Source organism: Seriola dumerili, unplaced genomic scaffold (assembly GCF_002260705.1).
Source record: "Seriola dumerili isolate Sdu_G_001 unplaced genomic scaffold, Sdu_1.0 BDQW01000068.1, whole genome shotgun sequence".
NCBI lineage: Eukaryota > Metazoa > Chordata > Actinopteri > Carangiformes > Carangidae > Seriola > Seriola dumerili.
Genome location: NW_019174323.1, coordinates 7,715,689 through 7,728,205, shown reverse-complemented (window position 1 = coordinate 7,728,205; position 12,517 = coordinate 7,715,689). Strand labels below are relative to the sequence as shown.

Below are 12,517 nucleotides of genomic sequence, written 5' to 3'. Positions count from 1 at the left end.
CATTATCTGACTAATATAGGTCTATGCAGAGCCTCTTCAGACTGGAACCTATAACCAACTCACAACTCAAAATACATCTAATATACTTCAGAAAATGTATACAAAATCTCACTTATTAGGAATGCCAATAGGGGTCAATTATCTCTTCAGGCATAAAACAAATGATCCAAAGGATAGCATTAAACAGAGCCTCTCACATCAACTACTTTTACTAATATAAACAGGATGTTTTTGTCTTTTTGAGCCAGTTTCCTATTTTAATTCAATTTTTTTTTTTTAATCCTTTTATTTTTACGACATTTTATGTTTCTCTATGTCATTTTATGTGTTTCTCTTTTCGCTTTTTAGCCATGCTAGCAGCATGGTGCAAGGGATGGTAATGTCGGTTAGTGGTTTGCTTGGTCCGCCACAGTCTTCTATGGTCAACTGAGGATGAACCTTTCTAACTTTAATGGTCCCCTGACTTTTCCTCTCGCGCTGTGATTTCGTGTGAAATGTCTCTACAACTATTAGATGGTTTGGTATAAAATTTGGTGTAAATGTTCATCTAGTGCCATCATCAGTTAAATAAATTTGTCCAATACTTTGGTTGAAATACAAGACCCGCTCAAGCGGTACTTTGTGTTTAGTGCTTATTAGCTGATGTCAATCATCACTGTGAGCATGATAGCATACTGACCTTAGCATTTAGCTCAAAGAACCACTGTGCTAAGTACAGCCCCACAGAGCTGCTAACATGGCTGTAGATTCTGACTATTGTTGTTGTTTTAGTTCTTTTACTTTTATGTAATTATATCCAACTGTCTATTTTTACATTTGTCTAATCTTGGAGCCCAGAAAGTCTTGCAACCACACTGGCAGAAGTTAAACAATAGGAACTCAACCGTATAAGTTTCCATTATCCACTCATAAACTCAGTGATTATATAGTTAAGTTCGTTTGTTAAAAAGCTGTATGATCATTTGAGTCTTGGCTGTGCCGTCATGCCAGCCATGAATGAAGACAGACACACAAGCAGAGTGGCAGCATTTATCACTCTGCCTGCAGCAAGGCATAGAGGAGCTTCACCAGTACAGAGACAACTCTCAGGCAGATGCCACTATAAATAATGCATGAACAATAGAGCCAGAAGAAGAACCTTGGAACAGCTAATTATTCAGCTCGACATTTCAGCAACTCACATTGCTGCTGGTGTGTGTTAATACACTGATGTAGTAGGTGCAGCCAGGCTCCGTTATGAAACACATTAATCTACATGTACTGTCCTATCACAATAAGTGGTCTCCTCGTACTCTGCCGTGGTAGAAGAAGGAAAGAGATTCTGTATATTTGGACAATCTGTGGGCTGTGGAACACGGCTTTGCTTATGAAAAAGCTATCCTGCTGTTGAAGGCAGTCGTTGAGCTTCTCTCTGTGTTTCCTTTGCTTCTTTTTTTTTTTTTTGTAGAGCATAAATTGCTATCCAGCTTTTCCACAGGAGCAACAACACAAAACAGCCTCTCCACTCAATTAAGAGTCACCCACGCTTGTGTTGGGAAGCCAGCAGGATCCCCTTTCTTCTATGTTTCCACTGTGAATCGTATCTGAGCAGCCCAAATACTCGCAGTAAATCCCCCTCGACATTCACCTCCAGTGAAAGACATACATGGTAATGACAAGAAGCAAGAAAGCGTCTCTTTCCACCACTTCTGCCATTTTGATCTCATTAGTGTGCAACGAGCAGATCTCAACAGATAGTTGATTTGATAGGCTGATCTTCAGATTCTCACAGCCGCAGAAATACAGATAACTAATAGCTCATTTAACTGTTATGGTTTCTCTCGTCTTCATTTTCAACCCCCGCACTGCCACTTTTAATTGGAAATAGGCCTCATTTTCATATTTTCTACAACTGCATACTCTCCTCATACCCTAATTTTTCTAATTTTTCATATCCGTAATTACACTGGCTGTTAGCGCTGGAGCATAAATCCTGTGGGAGGTTAATAAATGGTTGAGGTTGATGACAGGACCAGAAAAAGCCACAGCAGGCAGTATGACTTTGAGCTAGGTAAGGGAGCTCAGTGTCACTTAGGATGCAAGAGCATCACGTTCGCTACTCAGCTGCAGAAAAACAGAGTGAACCCTGGTCTTACATTTATCAAAGAGTTCTCACAGAGGAGCCGAGCTGATGTAGGATCAGTGACCGGGTCATCGCCATCATTTCACTAACAGCAACAGTAATGACTCTGATCCATGTTTGGATGAATAATCAGGTTGCTTATTATTGCTCAATTACTTCATCCAGCAGGCTTTTTGTCCTTATGTATGTGTTGGCAAATAAAGTGCTTATATGTCACTGAGTGATGAAATGTTATGAATTTTAATAGTCAAGATCATTTTCAATTGTTTCAAGCCAAACACAAATGGCAAACATTCTCTGATACCAGCATCTTACATGTGAGGATTAGGTGTTCTTTTCTGCGCTGTATCAAAAGTCTTTGTATTTTTGACTTTTTTGGGGGGAAAAAACACACAATTTAAAGATGTTACCCTCAACTCTGAAATCACGTAATGGGCATTTTTTAAGTAGTTTTTGACATTTTACATTTGAAACAAGTCTACAGCCACGCTTACAGCTATGTGAAGTACTCTACTCTAGGCTAAATGCTAATATCACCATGCTAACATGCTCACAATGGCAAACGTTTCATCTCGGATGGACTGTTGTTACATTTGGCCCAGACATGCATGCCCCCCTAAGGATGAATTGTAATGACTTTTGATGACCCCTTGACTTTTCATCTAGCACCAACATCAGCTCCAAATACCTGCAAAACCAGTTACCCTTCCATCAGCCTCAGCTGTTCTGGTACATATAAACATTGTGCCTTAAGCATCAGCATGTTCACAGTGTACTCCTGAGCGCCTTTAGCCTGTAGCACAGCTGTGCCTATACAGCCTCACAGAGACGCTAACATAGTTGCAAACTCTTAAGTTAGTCTTATTTGGACTAAACAAGCAATTAAAACAAAGCTGCAATAACAATTATTGTGGATTAATCTGATGATTAATTTCTGCATTAATTGGTTAATTAACTAATCGTTTGGTTTATAAATTGTCAGAAAATACTGAAAAATGCCTCTTGCATTAATCAAATGTTTTGTTTCGTCTGGCCTACAGCCAAAGATCCAGTGATATTCAGTTTGCAATGAAATAAAACACTGGAAAGCAGAAATCCATGACAAATGATAGGCTTGGAAAATGATTTAAACGATTAGTCGATTATCAAAATAATTACTTGATTGTTATTCTCTCAATTGACTAATGGATTAATGAACTAATTGTTGCTGCTATAAATGCCACTTTATGGTTTGGAAACCTGAGATAGGTATTTGTCACTATTTTTTGACATTTTATAATTTAAAAAATAATCAATAGATTAATAATGATGAAAATAAACAACAGTTGCAGCCCTGAAGCTCACGTACTGTATATAAAACATTACAATTATTTTCTGGTTCTCCCTTTCTTCAGATATCCCTTCATGAATATTGAGGATATAGATTTAAGCGCACTGAGAGGTTTGGGTAAAGTTAAAGAACCACTCATTGTTATCTAATTATTGCATTTATCAATGTCCTAAATCAAATTAAATTGTAAGCACCAATAAGGCTAATGGTCACTCGTATTTTTGCCTCACTCTGTGCTAATCTTAACAACCAAAGGAGCGGAGGAACCATTTACCTGAAAAAGATGTAGAAATTTTCCCTCATTAAAAATGTAGCTGGCAGTGTAGCAGGTGCAAACCTTAAACAGCCCTCTGTGGTTGGCTGAAAGGCTCCACAGCTCCTTAATGACTTCCCTCTTTGCACTGCTCAGAGAGATGGGAGAATCTGGCCGTGAATGAACAGCACAGTATTGTTCACATGAGCGGCGGCCTGAGTTCCCACTAAGCAGATCCACCCAAACACACCAGAATGCAAAGTGGAGCTTATGATCGTACAAAAAAAAAAAAAAAAAAAAAAAAAAAGGAAGTCAAACGAGTTTTTTAACTGATCAGCAGCTTCATGACGATGCAATCTGCTAATTACACCTAAACTTAATTTGGGCACTGTGCATTTGTAACCTCTTGGCCTGGGTGAATTGTGTGTGAGATTTGATGTATCGACATTTGCAGTACAGCTTCAACATTGATGCCAGTCATAATGGTGCTTGTAGAACACCCTGTAACCTGCTGTGGATTATCCCAACACCCCCTGCCTCTGCAGCTGTTGGTCTTATTGTTCTGCCTTTCAACATTTCCTCATTATGTCCCCATGCCGGATAATCGTATGTACTGTGGTCCAATTTAAACACCAGTCAGATCAATCAAACCGCCATCACTGTGTGTGCCCACATGGTGATTTTTTTTTTTCCTGCTTTATTTAAATGCAGAATGAATATTCCTGCTTGCCATTTTCACACCACCTGTTTGCCAAGACAGCTAGTAAACAAATACAACCCCGTCACATTTCAGATGCTGCATCCCTCTGGCCGGTACAACAGAGAATAGTCCTGTCTGAGCAGAACCAAGCCTATTTGGTTGTCTGTCTCCCTACAGTATCAACTCACCTCATGTGCTGAGCTTCAACAATCGCCTTTGAGTTTTTGATGAGATTCACATGGACAAGCAGGACTAAGCAAGGGCACAAAAATTTCCCATGCTGGTGAACTCCAATCAAAACCATTTTGTCTGACAATGGATCAACTCCACGCAGCTGCTCATGAGCATCTTGTGTGATATTCTTTCAAACCAGAGCAACATGGCGAAATAAAATAGCTAATGAAAAATGAAAGAACACAGTTAGATTATTTTCTTTTTTGGCGAGTTACATGACAAAATGGATACCACTTACATGTATATGCTAAGTATGGCTACTTTCCAAGAAATAAATACAGCATGTAACTCATCTGTGAAAAACACAAATTGTTTTTACACTTCTGTTTGGGTACGGATTAAACAAATGAAATGCAAGTTAATTAGTGAGCTTTAGGGATACTGGTAAGTATATTTTCTGCTTCCAGTCGTTATGTTAAGTTATGCTAGCCCTAGCTCAATATTGAGTTTACAGGTATCAGAGTCATCTGGCTCGGTAAGAAAGCAAATAAACATATTTCCCAGTGTCAAATAAGTGAGAGGTTTAAAATGTAATTAAATGAAAGGTTGTATTTACCTTCCTCACTGCTGACTGGACAGAAGTAGTAAGTGTTATGAGGCTACTGTACGTTTTTCACTAATCCCACCAAACAACAATATATCAAATCTTGAAGATGAGACCATATCAACATGGTGACATCAGGGCTGCCTATATTTCCCTTTCCTCCCTTTAAATGAAATGTGATTTGATCGTTTGTTATTTGATATTTTATCCATCTGGTTTGTACATCTGTTTCATTTGTAAAGCAATCCAAAAAAGCTTCAACATGTTGTTGTAATTACTTCACTTTAATTACTTGAATTTGCTGTCTGAATACCAACGCTAAACCTTTGAAGAGGTCTTGACTAAATACCACTATATGCATTCGACTACAAACATACACACACACACACACACACACACACACACACACACAGTGGTTATAAAAAGTATCCACCCCCCAACCAATTTGAATCACAGCAGATTAATAAAACTTTAATGAAACTGATCAACAGATTTGTTTTCGCTTTGACATTTAAGAGACTTTCTGTAATTATCAGTTGCAGAAAAAGCCTAATTAATCTACTGGGACTCAAAGTTGTAAAAAGTAAAAAAAAAAGAAAAGAAAAGTCAGACACTAGAAGTGATCAAACGATAGTACATTGCTCAATCAATCAACCAACCAAAATAAATCTATAACGGAGACAATGATTAAGTCATTTATTTAAAAAAAAAAAAAAAAATCTAATATTTCTCAGTTTTATATTATTTCATTTAGCACTATAGACACGGTACTGTAACTTCATAGAGTATTCACTGTAATAATGCTACATTATTTTTGACCCTAGATCAGCTGTGGGCCACTAATGACAGCACATGCCACCATGCTGTACCATTCAATATCTTTTACGTTTTAATCACGTAATGAGGTCAAGATCTCCTCCAACATTTGCACATGTCAAATTTAGATTCCATATGAAGCTAAATACAGATAGATTGAAGACACATCTAATACCCGACCTCTAGAGAGCTCGAACAATCTTCTCAGGACAGTGGGGGGGGGGGGGTCAACATGTACGAAATATGCTGCTAAAGGCCCAGTCCCACATTGTTCACCCCTGCCTGTCAGTCAAGCAGTGATCCAATCAGACAGGGGATGTAAATCACTCCAAAAACCAGAAAAGATAATATTCAAATTTCCATGACAGCACAAATTTGCAATTCAATTACAAATTCTGTAACAGGGCTGTTCTGTGTCCCCGAGGAACCAGGCCTGTCGGACACATTCCTGCAAGCCACCAAGCACGGTCAAAGGTAATGCAGCTACTGTCTGGCCAACATTGATAAGACTATCTCTCTGAGGTGATATTTCTCAGCAATGAGATCAAACAACTGTCCGGTTGTCAAACTAGAGGCCTGGATCTGAGTCCTTGCTAACAGACTCCTCCTCAGAGATGGCCAGAATCCTAATTCACACCATGTTGTCTGTCTTTTGGTACCAAAGAGCCATCACAACTGTATCGATGTGGCACACCCAGCGTCATAACCCCCTGACCCTTTACCATACTCACTTTCTCCCCATCACCTACATATCCCCTGGTTGTGTTTTGGATGCTGACAGGAGAAAGTCAAAGGCAAGGCTGGGGGATTTAAAATCTATCACCCCATTTATATCAATGAGGGTAGATTAGTCTGCCCTCAGAATAACACTCAGGATAACACAATACATTTCAACAGCACCATCAATATCAGGCTCCAAGATGACCATAAAGTTGAATCAACATCTCTCTAAAACAGTTGCAACAACATTATAACCTTCATGAAGGGAGGAGTTATTGCAGGGCGGTTGCATTAACCTGCATTAGTTCTAGCTGGGTAATAAACTGGTAACTGAATTGTGCATTAGTGCACATAGCTCCTTTTGGACTAGGCTGGGTTTGTGTGATATGGCAGTACATGCCATGAGATGAAAGAAAATTGTATACCAGTACAGATTTCGCTATTAGAGATCTGATATGCAAGATCAGTACTGGCATGATACACGATGCAAATACCCTATGTCGAGGCACCAGAATCTGTATGAGATGGCAAAAGTTACATTCAGCTCAATTTTAACTTTACTGTCCTAGAGGAGAAATTCATGCTAAAATGCTCCTCACAAGTTCACTTCAAACTAAATAGAGCAGTGTCAGCATGACATAAAGCCTGGTGGACCGCCAGCCATCATCATCCCACCCAATCCCCAGTGGTTAAAACAAGATCCCTATCATTCACCGCCAACATTAAACAGAAGTCTGAAGATCAGCTGTTTATTCCTGAGCATTTGAACAGTTTGATGGCATGAGAGACAAAAGGATGTCTCACCCTGTTAGACCAGGATCAGTGCTTACCAGTTTGGTATTCTGTTTGCACTGAGGTTGCTGTTCCTGGAATATCTGTGTTAATATCAGGCCATTGTGGGTAATGCTGCAAATTAATGAGCAGAACTCCTTTGTGGCTGAACTGGAATTGAAGGATTTGGCATAACCTTGATTTATCAGGTAATTAAGTCAATCAATGTCCTTAACATTTACTGTCATATTTTAAGAAAGAAAACAATAAAAATAACAAAGAGCAACAAAAGCTGACATTCGAGAAGCTACTTGTAAATGTTTGACATTTTTGCTTGGAAAATAGTTGCGGATTAATTCTGTCTATCGACTAATCATTTCAGCTCTAATCATGATATGAATAAATTCAGGTCAGTAGGAGATTCATACTGTCTGTAACTTTATAAATGAATTTATTGCCCATCTCTAGTGAATAGTCCTCCTGGCATGACTGAACAGAATAAACAAAGCTGTCCCTTTGCAGCCCAGAAATCAGTCTGGACAACAGATCCACATGAGAATAAGAATTGTTTGTTCCCTTGATATATGTGATTTAGAGGATACACAACTGGTGTCTTGCTGAGTGGCTTTTCAGTCTGAAAGCTGTGGAAACCTCCTAACTGCCAGTCCTACATTTTATGTGCAATATGGCAGATCAATGAGTATTGATCAGTGAATACAGACACTGTTTGGAGCATCACAGTTACCCAGAAGGAGCTTGGAAATGGCTTTTGAGACTTGGGCTAATGTCATAGATTTCCTTTGAGTTGTGTTTTATTCACTCTCATATAAGAAGGTCCGTAAATAAAAGTGTCAATTTAATCATAACATTACATTGTAAAAAATAGTGGCCTGCGTTCAGCCAATTCAAGGGTTGTCACTTCATGAAATATCATCAGAAGATAAGGTACCTTGACAAAAAAATGAAAGAAAATGTGAATCTATCAAACATTTCATTAGGCGCGAGCACACGCATACACACGCACGCGCATTCATCCATAGGCAACCTACGATCTTTGAACACACTATCCAGTGTTACATTTCCTCTTTTTTTAAAAAAGTATTTCTGGTGTACAAACTGCTAATGTTGCGCTTATCTGCACTTCAGAGCGACAGTTAACTGTGCGCAAAATCACCTGACAAACCAACCCGCGTTACCTCCACAGGCAGCAGCATCTCAAACACCAGCACGAGACAAGATAAGAGAGAGACAGCACGCGCGTATAATTACACTAAATACACAACTCACGTCTCTGAAGCGATTCCAGTGTTTGATCTTACGGCTGTACTGGGAGATGGTTGACAGCCATTGCTCGTCTTCCATGAAATTCCCGGCTTTTCCTGCCTCTTTGCCACTTTTCACGTCCACCTGGAGCGAGAAGCCCACCAGCAGGGACAGGCAAGCGACGACTCTCGCAACGACCATGTTGCTCGGGCAGTTTGGTCTGGGATGTATCCTCCTCCCGCTGCTGCTGCTGCTGCTGCTGCTGCTGTTGCTGATGCTGTCCTCTAGCCAAAGATCCACACACAAGACTGCCGCTACTGCTGCTACTGCTTCAACAGACTGAATGGAAATGAGAGAGAGTGAGAGAGAGAGAGGGGAGGAGAGGGAGAGGGAGGGAGGGGTGGGAAAGAGTTAAAGGAGAGATTAAATCCTGCACTAATCATTTATTTCTGCTTACTTGGATTCATTATTTCAGTGTCTTTTTCGGCTTTTTTTTTACTGTTTATAAGGAGCCCACACACACTCCCTCAGAAACCCTGATAGTCACACTGCGAATAAATCATACAAGTGGAACAGATGTTTATTGTTGTACTGATGATCAATCACATTTTATTCATTGTATTAAAATGCTGCTGGCAAAAGGCCAGTGTTTGTCTAATATTTATGCCAGCAAGACTGGCTGGATCCAGCTATAACACAATTAGACAGTGAAATTAGTGACTCAATTAAACAATAAAGTTGGAACAATATGTTGAGGGAAATTGCTGCAATTGAGCTAATACCATAAGGCAGTGTAGACCAAACTGGGCTCCACAGACTGCTGAGGGTTGCTGAAGGACTCTCAAGTGGCTTCGGGGCAAATGAGGTTCAATTTAGCTTAAAATGAGCTCCATTTCATTCTTAATTTATTCATTAGCAGCACAGAAAGAGAATGTATAAGACTGACTCAGTTCAGAGGTGTCTGTAAGGTAAAGTCTGAATCTTTTACAGATAAACAAGCACCTGGAACAAGCCTTTGTTATGGTTGTGTGGTTATCAGTGCTTTTTTTGAAGCTTGTGCTAATTCGACATTGAAATGTGAACCCAACTCTCGCTACATTTTCTCTAAAGTAGTTTTAAAGTTTAACAACATATATAGAGTGAAATCATCAAATTCAAGGCTCAAGTCTTTTTTTAATCTTTTTATTTGATGTCTCATTTCATTTAAAAGTACAAAGAAAGAACCATGATTTTACCATAAGAAATAAAAGCATGACTATAGGTGACACAAGTCCATTTCCCATAATCAACACCAGCATAGCTGCAACTAATGATTATTTTCATTATGGATTAATCTGTGATTTTCTGAATTAATCGATTAATTGGTCTATAAACGGTCACATAATACTTTTTGTCTAGATACAACAAGTTACGATGTGTTAATTTGTGAGTTTTAGAGGTGCAGACAGACAGGGTCAGGTTAGCTGGTTCCCTCCCTCTTAGCTTTATGCTAAATGAAGGCTTGGCCTGTAGCCATTTAATTAACAGACAGATATGTGATATCAACTTTCTCTTGTAACTCTATGACAAGAAAGCGTTTTTCCCTAAATGTTGAAATATCCCTTTAAGGTCTTCATGAGTTGATATCATACTTTAGCAGAGCATTTTCCAGAGCAAGTTTTCAATTAAATTAGCAGAACACAGTTGTGACAGAATAAGCGTGGACCTATGGGGCAGTTGCTGTTACTTTGCCTTGTTAGTAAGTCAGCCTTGGTCAAACTACTGCTTCAAGTCATTGGGAATGTTATTTCAAGGTAGAAGGAGGACAGGTCTAAACATACATGGATATACAACTGGTGTTTGCCATATCATGATGAGTTTCCCCAGAGGTGGTACTGTCTCATTCAGGGATAAGTCTGGAAGTTCAAACATTAGAGGATCACTTTTCATGCTAATGTATGTTTAAAGTCATCTCAGCAATTTATTATTTTTGTATTTTCTACATAGATTAAAGAGCTGATTAATCATACCCAAAGTAACCACTTAAAAAATAAGACATTTTTTACTCTATAATTTCAGCTCTACATCCAATGGAAGACACTTGATGTCTTGTGCATCCATATATCTCCCTCAAAATCAGCATGACATAAGCCTATTTGATACTGAAACCTTGAGGTCTTGGTTAAAATAGTTTGACCAATGTTTGCCTGCACAAAATTATGTTGTAAAGATGGATTGTGGGATTGAAGAGGTAAAATGGGATATATTCTGGCTTTTTCTGCAGCAATGTGCGACCTAGAGCTGTGCTGTATACCTGCACATCATTTCAAGTCTACCCACGTTATTCCTGCTGCTCCCTAAACTCTCTATGCCCTCTCCCTCTCGCTTCCTCCGCTCTGTATTTCATCCCCATGAAGATAAACATAATCCAGCGCTCTGCAAAGATTCATTTTAGTTTAAGGTTACCAATATTGGTCGAGGCTCAGTAGCCAGGGGCAGGATCACATTCCTGTGATGCTGCTTAGCTGGCCGAACTCACTCTGACACTGCTGTCAAAAGAGTTGATTTGGCAGATGCAGGCTTTCCTGAGTGAGCAGAGCTCCAGATTTGGGGAAGCAAGAGCAGAATGATGTCCCGCAGCGTCAGCCAGCTGTGCACATCAACAGCACGGGAAGCTGGACATGATGTGTTAATCAAGAGTTCGTCCTCTGTCATGTCATGATCGGGATGAATGTGCTGCAGATTAATGGCCACACGCTGAAGTGGGTCGCTCAAAAGCATTTAAGGACTGCGTTCTGCTTTGCATCATTAACTTTTAAGGACTGAGATGTTATTGGGAAGCCTCTCTCTGGACTGTGGCGGAGGAAGTTTCCTGAGGGAATCCTACATGTGCAAGAACAGCAACAGCAAATGGAAAACATGTTGATGAGAGGCTTTGAGTTGTTCATCACTTCAGAAGTTTTAGGGATGAGAAAACTCAAAGGATCTTTATTTTTTTATTGCAGAGGGCTCTTACGAGCTCACCACTTCTGCTCCATCAGTATTTGAAGTAGCAGCACAGTGACCAGTAGCCCCTGAGGACCAGTAATCACACAGCAGACCATTTTTATACTTGCAGTACATATGGTAGAGGAAAAAAATATTTTCTAGCAAGTTTCTGCTTCACTGATTAGACTGAATTCTCAGTGATCAGTGCCCCGCAGCCTCATAACAGCGCCAGTAAACCACCTTAGGCCCCCCTCTAAATTCTCAATTTAGATTATATCTGCTTACTGAGAGTCCCTCGCCAAATACATCTACTTTTCAAATTACTAAGAGACCGTTCGTGCCTCTCGGTCTCGATGACAGTGGCGAACAACCTCAAAAAGCCATGAAATTAAGTCACATCTCAGATTATCTTGTTAGCATTCAACTACAGCTCTCATGCTCCCATGAGGCCCCTGACAGCCCTTTAGAGGCTGAGAGCCATGCAATGTTGTTGTTGAATGCTAAAATAGTTTTTGTATTTGTTAAAGGTGCTCAAATTTGTGATGGTAAAGACATATTTATCTTAAAATACCGACAGGGAATTCCAGAGAATACATTTTTTCATGAATGAAGCAAGGTAGTTGGCAAGTTTTGTAGGAAGATGCCTGCCCCACTGTTGATCCCACCAAGAAGCTGCGATTGGTTGACTGACTCTCCATCCGGCAAGAATCAAAACTTCAAATCAGTGCGTAAATCAGAGATGCAGATGTGGGACATGATTCAGAGTTTTGGAACCAGTGAGTTAAAGTTAACGCTTA

At 39.7% G+C, this 12,517-nt stretch overlaps 1 protein-coding gene across 3 annotated transcripts in view; it reads right to left on the bottom strand.

Annotated features, from left to right (window-relative positions):
* spock2 (SPARC/osteonectin, cwcv and kazal like domains proteoglycan 2) overlaps window positions 1-9,048 on the bottom strand; it is a 40,354-nt gene extending 31,306 nt beyond the window's left edge. For 2 of the 3 annotated variants that reach the window (XM_022742909.1, XM_022742912.1), the window contains exon 1: window positions 8,778-9,048. In XM_022742909.1, coding sequence (XP_022598630.1) covers window positions 8,778-8,954 — 177 coding nt within the window. In that variant the 5' untranslated portion in view covers window positions 8,955-9,048. The remainder of the gene's footprint in view (window positions 1-8,777) is intronic. The other variant, XM_022742913.1, reaches the window with a different exon arrangement.
* Between the last annotated feature and the right edge of the window lie 3,469 nt (window positions 9,049-12,517).